The 16,695-nt window shown below is 39.4% G+C and overlaps 2 protein-coding genes across 3 annotated transcripts; both read right to left on the minus strand.

Annotated features, from left to right (window-relative positions):
* Positions 1–818: 818 nt before the first annotated feature.
* LOC135335902 (uncharacterized) lies at positions 819–8,844 on the minus strand. Of its 2 annotated transcripts, XM_064531584.1 has the most exons (16): positions 8,723–8,844; positions 7,971–8,579; positions 6,639–6,896; positions 6,210–6,259; positions 5,599–6,138; positions 4,498–4,836; positions 3,722–4,444; positions 3,568–3,660; positions 3,419–3,517; positions 3,246–3,344; positions 2,974–3,072; positions 2,448–2,546; positions 2,299–2,397; positions 2,108–2,227; positions 1,955–2,053; positions 819–1,153 (listed from the first exon to the last, which is right to left on the minus strand). In XM_064531584.1, the coding sequence occupies exons 2-16, from the start codon at positions 8,533–8,535 to the stop codon at positions 1,064–1,066; spliced, it is 3,372 nt and encodes a 1,123-aa protein (XP_064387654.1). In that variant the 5' UTR covers positions 8,536–8,579; positions 8,723–8,844; the 3' UTR covers positions 819–1,063. The 2 variants fall into 2 exon arrangements, with proteins under 2 accessions (XP_064387654.1, XP_064387655.1); XM_064531585.1 differs by lacking the exons at positions 819–1,153; positions 1,955–2,053; positions 2,108–2,227; ... (1 more) ...; positions 2,448–2,546; positions 2,974–3,072 and adding an exon at positions 3,153–3,194.
* Positions 8,845–8,871: 27 nt separating this feature from the next.
* On the minus strand, positions 8,872–16,683 carry LOC135336002 (isocitrate dehydrogenase [NADP] cytoplasmic-like). Its single transcript, XM_064531752.1, has 14 exons — positions 16,507–16,683; positions 14,962–15,054; positions 14,733–14,772; positions 14,201–14,307; positions 13,896–13,982; positions 13,577–13,737; positions 12,554–12,700; positions 12,383–12,450; positions 12,226–12,294; positions 11,453–11,604; positions 10,279–10,419; positions 9,990–10,040; positions 9,651–9,765; positions 8,872–9,091 (listed from the first exon to the last, which is right to left on the minus strand). The coding sequence occupies exons 1-14, from the start codon at positions 16,535–16,537 to the stop codon at positions 9,001–9,003; spliced, it is 1,353 nt and encodes a 450-aa protein (XP_064387822.1). The 5' UTR covers positions 16,538–16,683; the 3' UTR covers positions 8,872–9,000.
* Positions 16,684–16,695: the final 12 nt, after the last annotated feature.

Genomic DNA, 16,695 nt, shown 5'->3' on the forward strand with positions numbered 1-16,695 from the left:
ATGCGAACTTTGCGAGGGTAATTGATCAATATGCAACAATAAAATCGGATATAAAACCTAAATTAGTACTGGTAATACACAATCCTTGCCAGAGCGCAATATAGTTAGATTGCAAAGGATCGATTTTTCTGCTGATTTGGCTCATTTGCAAAGGTTTTTCATCAACAAAATACTCTAGATGGTAGATCGAAGTGATGGATCCTGAGACACTATTGTCCTCTACGCTGATCCAAATCTGCAATATGAGGAATCGCTGTGTATCCTTCCACAAGGAGTGCACATAGTGCATATAATTTAATTTATTATCAAGAGTATCTGGATGCTGACTGTGAGGTTTCCCCTCCTGTGCTGATGATAATAGATAGATGATTTAATTGCCAAGCACAGACCAAAACATGCAGTGTGACTAATTATATCTAGGTGACTTGCTAATACACAAGTCATCACAATCATGAAGTAGTAGACTGACATAAGAGGCTATAGCGTCAAGAGCAAATGCATGACGTGAGCTAGTGTACACATAGTTATACATGTCACCTGCAAATCTACATGCAGTTGTAATTGTTGGGACAGAGCCGCTTCACCAATGGAAGGTGATTACCGTATGGCTGGTTAATTTTGAGGCACTACATTTTTGCACGCAGTTTTCGAGGATTGATCTCAACCTCGAAAATTGGTTTACTTACGGTATTGTAAACTAGCTCTCTACTGTTGGGTTGAACATTCTACGGTTTAAGCAACCTGCTATAATAATTATAATATCATGCAATTATTATAGTGCATCTCAATAATTTATTGTAAAGATTGCTTGCAATGTCTGACAGTATTAACAAGATAATAGTGACACAAGTTATATAGCTAGCGTTTATATCTTTATGTGCTACAAAAAAGCAATTTTATAAGAATTATTAAAGTGGTCGATCATTGTGGTTGATCATCCGAAAATTAAAATTGCAAACTTATTTATTGCAATAGATTTAACGCTACAAATACTTACAATACAAAAATTTGCACCAACGACAAATACCCGCTATACGGTACAGATGTATTAGGTTTATGAACATTAAACAGTAGTTTGATGAACAGATTGAAGATACTCATACACTTCCTTGTGATCATTTTCTCTAGCACAGTCAATGGCAGTTCTTGATAGCTGCATACCAAAGCATTATACATCAGATTGTGCTTAAATGGAGTACGATTAATAATGCTGTCTCATAGTTACTATAAGAATCCTACTAACAAAAAGGTGGTGGTCAGTGGAGTAAAGCAATAAATGGGCAAGGATGCTTAAGGAGATTCGGTACCTTATGTAATTACGGGGGAGATTCAATGCGTGGCTGCATGTGTTCTATATCAATACAGTATAGTACAGTAGACTCTCGTTAATCCGGTCACCCTTGGGACTGCACCTTGGCCGGAATAGCGAGGTGGATGTATTTCAGGAAATAGCCGCAGCTTAAAAATGACCTTACCTCGAATCTAATGACTAATTTTGCAGTTCTTGTCTCGAGGATAATGAAGGATAATGAATCACTCTGCACTCTATTTAAGTCCGGCTGTATAAAACTTAGTTTGGGGAAGCCAGCACTGGCCAGTATACGGAAGAGCGAGTGGCTGTACTTCAGGGTGAGTTTTGTGCAGTAAACATCTAGCTAGCAATCCGTGCCCAACCAAATGGCTGGTATATCAAGGTGGCCGTACTTCAGAGAACCGGAATAGCGAGATTCTACTGTATATGGTTTGCAAGAATCCATGCATGTGTGTATACGTAAGTACACACATGCACCACCTTGCCTACAGGTGAAATTTGTATTTTATGACACAAGTACGTCGAATACCCAGAATGAAACTAGAGATTTCTGGGCTTTCCAAACAAAAATTTGTAAATATAATTGATATCCTACATGCTAATTGTGACACATTTTAATTCAATTAATGTCGCCAAGCTCACACTGTCTTTCATATTGACATCTGCTCCGCTCTTGATGAGAGTGTGCACGATCGCTAAGCAGCCATAAGAAGAGGCAATTAACAGTGGCGACTGTAATTGCTGCAAATAATAGAGACATGATGCCAGTATGTAATGGCATAACTATACACTTACGTTGTTTTGAGCATTAACTTCGCCTCCTTTACTGATCAAAACAGTCAAACTTAACGCAGGTCTGTCAGTCTCTTTCTGGACTGTAGCATGCGATGCAATGTGAAGAGCATTGTTCCCTTGCTAATTAATTAAGAGAGGAGTTCATTCAATTATAAGTAGATCATCTAGAGGGATAGAGTGTTTGCACTTACATAAATTTCAGCATTTACTTTTGCTCCATTGTCAATTAGTGTTTCCACAGTAGTAGAATGATTGTGTTCAACAGCAAACAAAAGAGGCGTTCTTGAGGCCTTCAGAAAATAATTATAAGTCAGTCACTCATGGTATTGATTAGACTTACTGTATCTTTGACACTGAGGTTAGCTCCATTTTTTATCAAAATCAATGCAGCTGAAGTATGGCCGTTACTAGCAGCAAGCATCAAGGGTGTTGAACCACTCTGAGAACACAATCATGCATGTACATAATTAACACTAACTAACACTATAAATTATTTTTTCAAGCACTGGCTGCTATGGTAATACCTCTGGCACATTTTGTTTTGCACGATCACCAGTGTTAGGGAGCGAATAGGTGCATGATTACATAGTTTAAAGTATATAATTATAATGTATAAATACACTGAGAAAAGGTGGATCTGCAGAGCAGTCAAAGTTCACAATCGCTGCTACTTTCTTAACAGCCTTTTTCCCAGGCTGAATTGGTCATGGAACGATGTTACTACTTTCTGGCAGTGAATATTTTGTAGCTCTAATTTTTATACTCGATCTCTTAGGTGCCAGAAAGCTAGCACTTAAACCTAGAATAATTGTTTACTTGCACTTGTATTTGGATATGGAACAGACAATGAAAGTAACGTAACATACATGGTTCTTTGAATCCACATCTGTTTCATTCTGAAGAAGAACGGTGATCACAGAATCATTTCCTTGGCGCGCTGCATCATGAAGGGGACTGTCTCCATCCTTTAAGACAAAAACAGGTGATATCTCACATGAGTATTAATTGTGGATGTCAGGCGTATAGTGCGTACCTGTACACATAATTATATATGAGGCAGTTATCGTGATTCGATTATAGCCATGAACTACGAAGTAACGGAAGTCTTTGATTCAAAGCCTTACAGTCAAAACTTTACCTTGTCTTGATCATCGATAATCGCTTTATGTTTTATCAGCGTCTTTACAGTTGATATGTTCCCTTGCCAGGATGCAAACATAAGAGCTGATCTTGAACGCTACAGTTCAGTAAGATTGCATTACACTTGGCATGAGCGATACCATGGCCATTAGTCAATATACATGCACGTACCTTATCCTTAAGATTTACATCTCCACCTTTACTAACAAGAAGACTAACAGCATCAGCGTGTCCATGCCAAGCAGCCATCAGTAATGCTGTACGCATGCTCTGTACAAAATATTACGAACGTACAAGCAGATTTGCAATCATACTACTACCTTATTTTGAGAGTTGACATTGGCACCACAGTGAAGAAGATAATTTATGGTATCAAGGTGGCCGTTACGAGATGCTTCAATGAGTGCTGCGTCCTAACGAGAGTGAATAGTGAACAGTATAATCATAGCCTTGTAATAAATGTACTGAACTCACATGATTCAATTGTCCTCCTCGACTTGTGAGTAATTTGATAAAGGGTAGTTCCCCATGACAAGCAGCTCCTTCAAGTGGACTGAGGTTACTATTACTGACAGATACATTCATGGGCTCAGAGAGTGGCATGTCATTCACAAACACAGTCAGTTCACATTCACCATGCGCACTTGGCATATATAAACCACTGTACACACTTGGTAGATGAGGTGTTATGTGCATTGGTAACACTAAGCAATCAGTGCCGTTATGAGAGTGTGATAATAGCCTGCAATGGGCTGTGACTTTTTGTATTGTGTTGATTGGAGAGTCTTTTTCATCAGCTAGAAAAACTTCGAAAGAGGCCACTTTATTCTTAACGGCTTTTTTTGCACCCGAGCCTCTCATGGAGCAACAAGGAAGGTGAGGTATGTTCATCACGAACAGTTTATGAGACAACTGGTTCAGTAGATGATCATTCACAAAAACGTCTAGAGTGAATTCGTTCGGAATACGAGGTGTGTATGTAAACTCATAATGTCCATGACATTTACTGGGTGTTGCAAAAATATGCTCACTATTCTGTTTACAAGCACTTGTTACTCGAGCCGATAGAATGTGATCTCCTCCACACAATTCTCCAGCTTCATCTCGAAGAATAACCTTAAAGTCAACTTGGCAATTTACCTCGATCTTGTGCACAGGAAATGACACACCTTTAAGTTCACTCTTGGCAAAACATGGCTATAGAGGGGTAGAGTAACGTTTGCTACATCAAAAATTACAATCACACTTACCAGCAGGTTTCGTTTCGTCTTTAAACTGCGTATATGGCGCTCGATTTCATTCCTGAGTGATATTCTCTTTAGTTTTAGAAGTGCATACTCTGATCTCATATCAGCCAGTTGAATGTTACTTTTTGTCAACTCAATTTGTAGTTCAAAGGAATCTAGATTGGGGACTTCATCGCCATCTGAATCTACCGAACGACATCGTTCATAAGAAAAGCTCCTAAAATTCTTGAGCTTTTCCGATGCATCAATCATTTTTGCTTTCTTCTCAGATAATATGTTGTCAATTCTCTTCACTTTTTCTTTTCGTTTGATCAAAATCTCCTCTTCCGTAGCAATTTGGGACTGCAGAAAACAAAACCAATACAGGTCATGAAAAAATATTAAAGCATCGAGAGTAGTGACTACGGTCGACAAAGTCTACTTGTATATCTAAACTCCCAACATTACAGGTAGATTATATTATGCTGGCATAATTTTGAGCATGTATGACTTACAAGTAGTAGGCACATTTGTGGGTGAGAAAAAATTAGGCTGGCATAATAGGGCACCTTTAAAACGATTAGGGGCAAACTTTGGAATACAGGTCAGTACTGACTGTAGTAGACTGCTATAAATGAAGTGAACGTGAGAGCTTCTATAGGATTCTTCCTTGGATTTCAATTTGTGGATTTGCAAAATAATGCTTCGTTCTCGAGTTGCAGTCTCTTCAAAATTGTGTGTAGCAACATCTGTTGATACATAACTTACTTCGGAGTAGCTCTACACTAGAATGCTAGCTATTGGTGGTAGCTGCAAAACAACCAATCATGCATGGAATTATGTATCGAGAGCAGTACACTAACGTCATTAGCAGTTGCATTTACACCTATGTAATATAGGCACATTTTTGGGCAAGAATTATGCTGGCATAATGGGTACCTTTATGTCAATTATGAGAATAATAGGCAAACATGGGAAATGCAGGTCAGTACGAAGTCAGTACTAAGAACATCAATCTGTAGGCCTTATTTATACATTGGGGGGGGGGGGGGGGTAATTTGCTACATGTGCTTGTGTAGCCTAGCACAGACTGTTAAGCACAGACTGTTATTGAATAATGCATACCTTTACTTCTTTCACATATTTTTTCTGTGAGTAGGATCTTGCTTTCTCTCTTTGCTCTTTCTCAGTTTTGCACGTAAGAGTAGCTTGATATTCATCATCGGCTTTCTGTAATGCTTCCTCTGTCTCTCGTAGTAGGCTGGACCTCTTTTCCAGCTCAGAAGACTTTTGTGACAAATCGTTCATCAACATACGTATTTGGTTTTTGGTTCTTTTGTATTCTTCTTCAGACAAATCCAACCTGTCTTGGAGTTCTTTAACTGAATCACTGTGAAACGAACCATTTAATTCTTCTTCTTTAATGAATTCCGTTCGTATCTCTATCAGCACGTCATTGGCTTTTCTTTCAAGATGTAATTTCCTTCCCATAAAATCTAAACGCTTTTTTAAGGCATTTCTCTCTTTCTTAACCTCTAGATACCGTGTCTTGAGACTTGGAAAATCGTCTTCGATAATTTCTTGGATATCACTACGAACCTCTTTAGAGGCCACCATTGCAGTGTCCCTCAACAATAATTTTGCATGCTCCACAGCTCCATCAACCTAGTGCAAAGTAAATATCACACAGCATTGAAGCTAATTGGAAATTAACGTAAAATTATTTGACTGCTAACCTCCAACACTTTTGGACTACCACAAGCTTTCTCTTCAGGATAAGGGACACCTACACAACAAACGAGACATTCCTTATAAAATATATACCATTAGTATAATTATATATACTTATTTACTGGCTAAGCATTGACTGATGTACAACACTTGCTTATACAACAATAAACTAGTTTTCACATTGAATTGCATGCAGAAAAATGCAACAACATAAGCCCTTTTTTACACCACTAAAGTACGTCATGACATATACGTTAATATCATTTAAATTGTGAGTATATGTGTCAACATGCAGCTAACTCCAACTTGAATTAAAAAGGTGTGCAACATAGGTTAAACTTGAAGCAGAAATACATCATGCAGTGCCTCTCTTTCTGAGGGTACTTCAAATTGTGGTGTAATCCCCTACCCTACCCCGTGAAGTTAAAACTCACAATATTTTAGGCAGATTGTTCTTGCAAGCTCCCGCTTGTTAACAATACATAGAGCTCGCACAACTCTGTTCCATGAGACTTTGGTGTTTCCTTCCAACCACGTAAGGAGTTTTGTGAGAGATTGAATTGCAGAACTAGTTTCCTTTTGGATTCTTTGAATAATGTACGGTGGCACCTCTAGGTGTATACCAAGATTGTCCCATTCATCTGCTGCTTTTCCAAGTTCTCTAACAAGGTCTGAAAACTTTACATTTCCGCCTGTTACACCAAAATGATAAGAGTGTATATAATTATATGCAATAATTATTTTCGTATTATTTTCGTATTTGGAAATAATTTATGTGCACTTAACTATGCATAATTCTTATCAGTATTATTATATGTACGTAACTGGTAACTGGTATAATCATAGATTGAAGAGTTAGAGGGATAGGAAACGGTTTGTATCTCGAGTAACATCCGTGCTACGCTGCGGTTTAATCGAGGCCATCACAACAATATCTATTTCTACACTCAGTGCATAATAAACTACAAGTAACTGTGCTTAGTCCGTGCAACTTCAAGGTCTATACCTATTGTAGTAGTCATAACCAGCACGCTTACACGTTATATGTTCCAATAGCTCTAAAACAGCCTTGGGAACATATAACTTTATTGGAAAGTCTCTTTTTACTGGGTGTGGTCAGACGTTAGCAAGTACTACACGTGGCTCATGGACTAGGCGTGTTATAAATTGCTGAAAGAGATGATGTCTCGAGGAAACACAGCTTTGGGAGTTACCCGGCAAAAATGTGCTTAATAGCCTCGTAACGCGGATATTTTTCGAGGGTCCACTGCAGATTCAATGTAAAATCATCACGTGCACCACTCCGTTTCCTATCCCTCTAACTGTTCAATTAAAGTATTTCCTAGCAAAATTTAATATCTGGCCACAGAAAGAGTATAGCGATGTTAGTGTGTGTGGGTGGGTGAGGGGGGGTAACGACTTACATAAACTAGAGCACTAGAGTGCAGGCAAACTTCTTAGCTTGCTTTTATTCGGCAAATTAATAGCAAAAAATTAATAGCAAAATCTGAAAATAAATAATAAAATTATATTGTTGTGTTGAGGCCATTCATGAGCAGACGCAGACTCAGACTATACACAGACAAACAAACAAAGTAACAGACTACTAACCCATGGCCGCCTAGTACCTGTCTTGGAATCGTTGCATCTCGTGTACCATAAGAAAGTTAAACTATTACTATGACTAGTGAGTGATGCATGATCTCATTGTTACTTTGGGGAATATCTATGAAAACCACAACTGCCAAATAAATAATCACACCTACCAATATCCAGTCGTCCAGAACTTTTATGCTCCATTACACTTGGAAATTCGAAGCACAAACTCCTTTTATACATATCAACATAGAACTGTGCGTTGCCTGAAGTAACAAGGTTGATTCTACTTTCGTTATCGGGAGAGCAAAGAAACAGTTCCATATCAACTTCCAATGAAGAACTAAACGTATTACGAGTCTCAGCGTCAATTATTGATCTCAATGCTAGACAGATGAGTTGAGACAATCCTTCTTTTTTTGAAAGTAAAGACTTGACATTATCCAGGATTTTTTGTGGAGGTAAATAGACAGAAAGAATTGGAGCATTCTTATCATAGAAACACTGGACAATTCTTACATCGAAATCGTCTGAGCTGGTCAAAATGGATGCTATTTTGCTTGCAACAGTAGCCAGCGACACAGACATCTGAAACTCGACACTATGTAGCACTGCAAACCTGCCATGTCCTCTCACTTCAGTCGGTACTCTGTTTACTGATATCGGGAAACGCAGGGCAAAGAAATCACTATGATATGCTGGACTGGGATACCCTATCCCCGATAAATCTCCCATTATAGTTTATAGATCTACTGAGATGAGTGACCAGTCCTGTTGATCTATACAAAAAATAACACAAAACTCCTTAATTTTTATATCACTGTATCACTAGACCTAATTAATATTCTTTAATGTATAAAAAAATCTAAGTACAATGTACATGTATAGATCTCAAAGTCATATCATCAGTCACTAAACTTACCTGCAATTGTTCTGCTGGCTTCATAACAATTTAATAATAATACATACACTAGATCTAGTATGTGACAGAGGAACACCGCTGCACTATTAATTAAAATGCAGGAATTCCCCAACATTCCTAAGTGATGATAGCCACCCATTTTGAGGTCAGCACTGCACACAAACACATTATGTAATGCAAGTTAATAAATAATAATTATCAAAAGCCTATAAATCTTCTACTCTTGTTTATCACAGCTAATCCTGTGCTGCTCTAGTTTGAAGTTTGAAGCTGGGCAGTTAGAGACGGGATTGTGCTTGCTTCTTGTTCAGGTTCTCAGCTATCTTGTCCAAAAAGTCAAAAGTGTTCAAGTAGTCACTCCTATCCACTCTAGAAAATTTGTGTGTGCAAACGCAATTTTATATTGAGAGTGAGATTTTGTAGTGAGGATGTTTATAAGATCCCTGATTCAATAGTTATATATACCACAACAGAAACCAGTCTCATGAATCAGCCGCCTCTTGGGAAGACCATGTGAGCACTCTTTACATGAACTCACGGGCCACGGTGGAATTCCAACGTTACCAATGAGATTGTTCACAAGTATCAGGTGACTTGAATAGGAGGCAGAAACACTGAAACTTTACATGCAGTTGAGCAGAGATAGCGGATGTGGTTAAAATAATCACATGCTTATGATTTTGTTAGCTTGTACATTGACGTAATACATTTCAAAGAGTGCCCAGACATTCCTTCCTGAGAGGTGCGGCTGATTCATGAGACTACACAGAAACCATGAGAGTTGGCACACACAGGAAACAAATTCTCCCTATAAGGCATACTATTGTGATACTGCAGAAAGAGGGACTATAGCACAATGAGAGGGAAAAACATGAAGCTACTACTGAGGTAACCGAAATGAGAGTGATGCAATGATGCATACGCTTACTTGCTGAGACTGCCTCTGATGCACAGCGCAAGGTCTTTAGTCATGGCTCCACTTTCTATGGTGTCTATACACACTGCCTCTAGGTTCTCAGCGAACACAGCCAGCTCCTTGTTGGCTGGGGAGAACAGAAAACAAATCCGTTAACTATTAATTAATGTTGACAACAGCAGAGAATGTGAAAATAATTATTATGGGAGGTAGCTCAGAAACATATTGGACTGATAATCACAAAGTATTCTCATTGAGGGCAAGTCAAAACATCATCATCATAGCCACACACCCCTATAGTGCACATGTCCAATGAATACTGTCTGGTCTATAAAATAAAAATGTACTTACAGTCCAATTCGGCACGGTGAGATAGTCCTCGAGTCCAAGCAAAAATGGAGGCTGTGTGAAGCAAAAGAGACAATGAAACGTACACAGTATCGCAGTATCCACTGTACAGTCATGAATATGCTCGCTATGAGTTAGTTAGTCACTACACCTACATGTACTGGTGGTGAACAGTCTGCCAACTATAGGGTAGCCAACGAAAACTCTCTGTTAGGTGTTACTTAATAAATCGCTGTACATGCAGATGGCAGTTGCATGACGGTACATACAAGCTGTTTCGACTGAGACTCACCGATGGGGTTGGTGGAGGTCTCTTTGCCTTGCTGATGTTGGCGGTAATGTCTGGTGACTGTACCATGAGCAGCCTCGCTCTCCACTGTCTTGCCGTCAGGACACAGCAGCACACTAGTCATCATACCAAGACTGCCGTACCCTGCATTGAGCAATGTCCACACCATAAAACATTTAGCCCTATTCTTGGTCACTTACCAATAGCATAATATTGAAGGCTGGAGCATTACTAGTACTACAAAATGTACAATGTACATGCAAGTTGATTGTACAGTTTCCAATTTTGTAATGCTCAAAATCCTAAGTTTTTGTATAATTATTATTATTACCCACGGCCAGCAAGTATAGTAGTCCGTTGGTTTGTTTGTCTGCAATATGTGAGTCTACTCACCTGGATGCCATAGCACTGCGTTTACAGAATGGATAGCCTTCACAAAATAAGTTGTTAGTTTTAAAAGTGTTAAAGCTTTGTTGTCGTACATGTATAAAAGCGAGCAAAAGCTAAGAAGCTTGAACTTGCCCGTTGGCAGCTAGCTAACTACACGCGGCCTTTATTCGAGGTACCTTGTGTATTTACAGCTGAAGTGATCCCGTACGGGATCCTAATCATCCTACTCAAGGAGCCACACTGGCTCAAGGCTTCTTTGCTGTGATCCTAGTCCACAGTGCATGTATATCTACATGTACCATGTACATACCACTAAAACTATGTTCTCAAACGTTCCAGTCTGGTTTAGTTTTGTTGCTCCTGAGTTGCTGTGCTAGACAGTTCAGTCATACATCACTATACATGCACTGCATTATATCACTCTTCTAGTTTCCCTCGTTTCTTTATAATCATGTCACCAGCCGAGGGTTAGCACTTCAGCGTTCTAGTTTGTTCTGTGTTCTGGTTTGTTCTCTTTCTTCGTGCACGAACCCGTAAAACAAAATGATATGTGACCATGCAACCTCCTCTGTGTACATGTATTATGCAGAGATACCCCATAGCTATCATTGTAGCACAAGGAACAAGAAACTATTCATTTCACAATGATTTGTAATTGGAAAATCCCTCCAAAACAAAACATGATTATGCATACATTGTATGTACATTTACATGTACGATGCACAATTCACATGCACAGTCATGTTGTACAATGTATGTAAATTGCACACAGTTACACTCAACACACCTTGTGCAATGCTGTCAGACTGAACATCACCATCGTAGTTTTTACACGCCCACACGAAACCCCCCTCACTCTTCATAGCCTGTGCCACCATGTCATCAATGAGCCTGTGCTCATACCAGATGCCCTTGGCCTCATACTGAGATTTGTACTGACTGCACATAGGGAGTACAAGTAGGAAATCAATACATTTTCCTGGCTGTAAAGTTATACTTACTGTCCACTACATCAGAATTAAACCTCCGAGGACGAGGGCGAAGCCCCGAGGCAAGGATGGTATGCGTTGCCATAAATTCGAATGTAGTGGACAAAGTGTTATACCGTATGGCGCGAAATTTTCGAGGGGCTTAATTTTTGCGGATTTCGTGGGTAGCAATCCTACACGAAAATTATGTCCACGAAAATAGAATTACCTGCTTTAACGTGCAAAGATTTAAAGGCGTGGCTTCCGGTAAGCAATCATTCCACGAACATTGTGCAACGAAAATGCTTTTAGAGGCCAATCCACGAAATATAAGTGCTTCGAAAATTTTGTGCTATACGGTAATATCCACTGGAATGAAAAATGCTTGCTACCTAAGCTACGTCACCTTGTGGATATACAACTAGTTAACAGTCTCAAAAACGAAAAAAAGAAGCTTGTAGCCAGTGCTAAGCTTCTAGCTCTACGCACTAACTTGTCCATGTCCAAGCGGTGAGTCCCACTTAGTTGTTACATACATGTACAAATGTATGATACAGACCCCAAGTGGGTATAATTATAATTTTACATGTACCTGTCATAAATCTCTTGGAAGATGTCTTTGAACCTTCCATCGTACCTCTTCAGGATTGTGTTCTTTGTGCTGTTGCAGTGAGAGAAGTGATCAGCATGTCATGCTTAATAGATTGTGCACATACAGTGACTGATGTACCGCTAGGTTCAGTGCTTACCTCATGTACAGTGGCCATTCTTTTTGCAAGGCAAACTTGAAGGAGCTGTGGGCAAAGTCAGTTATACTCTGTAGAAAGACATGCAAAAACAGTCAACGCACGTACACCAAATTATTTACAGAAAAGTCAGTACAAGAAACATATAATTATGATACTGTATGTACAATGGACCTTGTCTGTGTTGAACATTCCCATAGTGACACCACCGCCATCCTTGAACTCATACACCGTGTAGGTAGACGGCGCTCCACCGTCGGACGGCGTGTACACCAGCTCCACTTTACCATTGCCAGGCACCACAATGTCCGTGGCCTTGTACTACACGTGTGTGTGTGTGTGGGAGGTGTAATGATCTGAAATGGCCACAGAGGTACAATCATAAATCAACGTCAGGGACATTACAGGTGTACATACCGTGTATAACAGTAATTTTCGTTGGTGCAAATTTTCGTATGAACTGCCCAATAAAAATATTCGGTTAGTGCGTATTGCGGTAAAGTTTTAATTTTCGTATGACAGGGTTCGATCTGCCCACACTAGTCGGACCACTGCAGCAATGAACGACCAGCACTTACCTCTTGACTACTAGCTACGTACAGCTGTAGCTGTTCTGACCATGCATATTATTGTGCTGAATCTGCAGTACTACTGCTTACTCAGCAATAATGTACAGCTTCCACATGGATTTTAACAATAACAAGACAAACATGTCTAATCTGAAAATTTAGTGGTACATCTAGTCTTAGAGATAGAGAGTGGTCCTAGTTCTAAGAGGATATGTCAAGGACTAGAAAGTGATTCCACTGTCAGAAGATGCAGCAAGTACACATATTATAACATCGAAATGCAATGTCCCGCATTATCTTGCAACACCAGATTTATAGTGATTCAATGATAAATAATAATTATTATACTTGCATGGTTTTTGTCATTGAAAATTAACAGTATAATAATACATACGTAAGTGTCTTTCTGGTGAAATTTCACTCTAGAATTGCTCTAAATAAACCAACAATTTTTTCCGGGGTGGAGGGCAAGCGGACCCCCCCATTTGTGGTCTAGCCACCACTCAACTAATCCTGGGCAGAACCCTGGACTATGATATATATTCTACAATACGAAAAAGACAAACTTTTCCACCATACGAAAATAATTAACCCGCTATACGGTATTGTACAGTGTTTAACAGTGTACCTGATCTCCAAAAGCGTGACGGCCAATGACAATGGATTTCTTCCATCCAGGCACTAGACGAGGAATGTTCTTGCAAATGATAGCTTCCCTGAAGACAGTTCCACCCAAAATGTTACGAATGGTACCATTAGGTGACTTCCACATCTCCTTTAGCTTGAACTCTGCAGATATTTAACAGACAAGATAACCAACAGTTACAGCAAAGCATAAGAGAAGGAAGAAAAACCCAATATGAAAAAGTGTATTGCTTTCTAGATTAAGACAAACAATTTGGCAATTATTGTATGTACATGAACATTAGTATTATCCATGCACACACCTTCCACTCTGGCCTCATCAGGTGTGATGGTAGCACATTTAATTCCCACATTGTACTTCTTGATGGCTTCAGCACAGTCCACAGTCACTACAGAATAAGGCGAGAATTACAATACACATGTAAAGCCAATAATGAACACAAAACATGAAAATAAAGAAATTTAATGTGTAAAAAAAGACAGTGAGCGCATGACTCCTACACGTACTGTAAGGGTGTCCAAATTAGTTAAAACTGTTGTATGTGCACATGTACACTTGATGACTAAATAAATGTACATCTAGCTAATATTAACTTATTGCATGTACCTTGATCGTTGGTCTCATCACGGTACTCCAGACCGAGATCATAGCTTTTAACGTCCAGATCCACAAAGGGAAAGATGAGTTTTTCCTTGATCAATTCCCAGATGATCCTGTTCGCATTGGGTGTAAAACACACAGTGAATAGCAAGGTACATGTAGTAGATCACTGTTGCAAGCAAAAGGATAGTCTCATGGATCAGCCGGACCTTCTTAGGAGGGGGCTGATCCATGAGACTAGCAAAAGGAATTCTATTAACAGCAATTAGTAGTGGGCAAGTACATGTTGATAGTGGTGTGATCACTGCTCAGGAAGTAGCCATGTAACAGCTATCAACACAGGAAATTGACGCACAGACAGCAGCTTAAGGGCTATGTTAGAGACTTAGCAGGGAGAATGGATTACTGTTGCAACCATACATACTGTATATAGGAGGTTATAACAATTGTTCAAGTCATTAGTAATACAAACTACAAAGGTCAGGGAATGGTGGTGAATGGTTGATTGCAGATGCACTGGTAGTGAGGTCAAAATCACCTGGTCATTTCATCACCCTTTGCTTCAACCACTGTGCCACCTGCATGCGGAAAAGACTGTAAATTTAGCACAGTAAACAACTACAGATACAAGAAGGTAAGGTAGCTTTTATACATGCAGTCCTCTGTGCACAGCACACCCTTGACACACCCTCACAACAGTTAAGTTAGCTAGTGAACACAAGTCATAACACTCAGTATGTAGTCCTATGATTAAAGCTCAACTTTACCGTTTATCTTTGTTGCTGAGGCCATTGCTCTTAGTAGAAATAGTGAATGCTCTCTGAAAACTGGAGATGTAGTTCTTAGGGCTGAAAGCAAACCTGCACCAGGAGTCTATAGTCAGGAAGTGACCTTTCCATAGGCCATGTGTACAACCACATAATTATAATGATATTCATTAGACTACACCACACGTGAGGCATACATGGGATTTCCCCAACTAGCCTTTTCATCCAGGGCACAATTATGAAAAATGAAAGTGGTTGGTTTATATGTACGTGCCAGTGGTGCTTTCAGTACTGCTGTACAAGTTGTATGCAGATCAATGTACCCATTACATACAATCATGTAAGAATATTATAAATTACAACAGCTTGTTGCTATAGCCTCTTCGGTTCTTTTTACAAAAGTACACCTTGATTTATATTTCCACTTATTCAATTGAAGCACTATAAATTAATATTATATATAATTATATGCTTGATCAGAAGCTGCGGCTACTAAATGTTTCATTTTGCTGGCAGAGGAGGCTACAATTCCATGAATTCAGAGGCCATTGCCGGAGTTTGAACAGTCCGTGCAAAAGTGACGGCTCACTAGTACGAGTATGTCTAACTGTTATTATAATGCACAGAGGGAAATTCTTTTTATATCTTGGGCCAATTTTTATACCTTGATGAATGGCTAATAATTACCGTATAGTAGGTATAATTATTTCGAGGGTATAAATTTTCGCGGATATAATTTTTGTGGAATAGCGCCTTTTTGCAGCATGCATGCATGCAATATTCACGGTTAGACACTAATTGATAAGATCTACATGGGAAGTACATGGGAAAAATGCCTCAGAGCAGGTATGCTATGGGACTTAGTATACATGCAAATTTACTTAGTATACCTAGTATTCCGTTGTCAAGTAATTGTATTGTAGTCAAGCGGTTTGCGCATGCGCACTAGTATCTAAATGAGTTAGACACTGTTTTGGAGGTGTCTATGGGATTTAGAAGCCCAAAGGCACTGATTTAGTATCCCGAGCGTAGCGAGGGTACTAAAGTAGCTGAGGGCTTCTAAATTACATGGACACCGACAAAACAGTGTCTATTATTTATAAATGTATACGGTTCATGCTAATTCGCAAAAACCACGAACAGTTATACCCTCGAAATACCGTATAGAGGGTAATTTTCGTGGAGCAAAATATTCGTGGTTTTTGTGGTTGAAGGTCTGCCCACGAATGAAGTGACCTTGCCTACCTTTACGTACCTGCAGTGCAAGCAGCAACCACGAAAATATTATCCACGAAATGACTAAATATTGCTCAACCCCACGAATATTTTGCCCCCCGGAAATTACCCGCTATATGGTATATGTAGCTTTAGTGATTACAGTCTCGCACCAGCCATGTTATCGACCTAGCGTTCAAATAGAAAACATTCGGGGCTGGTGCGCGAGACTACAAGTGATATAGCTAGATTTAAGTTTTAACCCCCAGGCCCCCCCCTCCCGCCTTGCTATAAGATTAGCTAGATAGTTTATATAAAATTAAAACTAACCTGAAGTAGAGAATTTTAGTACACTAGCCATTTTTCGATGAGCACAACTGGCCAGTACGTAGGTGATGCTTTAATTTCAGTTTTTGAGAAGCTGTTTGCTTTGAAAGACCACACACAAACTGAGAAAAATAATGATATTTATGGCTGTTGTGCTGCTGCACTACACGTGTACAAACAGACACACCCCCC

The sequence above is a fragment of the Halichondria panicea genome, chromosome 5 (assembly GCF_963675165.1).
Source record: "Halichondria panicea chromosome 5, odHalPani1.1, whole genome shotgun sequence".
Classification (NCBI taxonomy): Eukaryota; Metazoa; Porifera; class Demospongiae; order Suberitida; family Halichondriidae; genus Halichondria; species Halichondria panicea.

Coding starts and splice junctions, on each gene's coding strand:
- LOC135335902 (XM_064531584.1), bottom strand. CDS start 8,535: ATGGGAGATTTATCGGGGATAGGGTATCCCAGTCCAGCATATCATAGT. Junction 6,260..6,638: donor AACAATCTGCCTAAAATATT/GTGAGTTTTAAC, acceptor TTTGTTGTGTAG/GTGTCCCTTATCCTGAAGAG. Junction 4,837..5,598: donor AATATGTGAAAGAAGTAAAG/GTATGCATTATT, acceptor TGTTTTCTGCAG/TCCCAAATTGCTACGGAAGA.
- LOC135336002 (XM_064531752.1), bottom strand. CDS start 16,537: ATGGCTAGTGTACTAAAATTCTCTACTTCAG. Junction 15,055..16,506: donor ACTAAAATTCTCTACTTCAG/GTTAGTTTTAAT, acceptor CTCCTGGTGCAG/GTTTGCTTTCAGCCCTAAGA. Junction 9,766..9,989: donor TCACCGTGCCGAATTGGACT/GTAAGTACATTT, acceptor TGTTCTCCCCAG/CCAACAAGGAGCTGGCTGTG.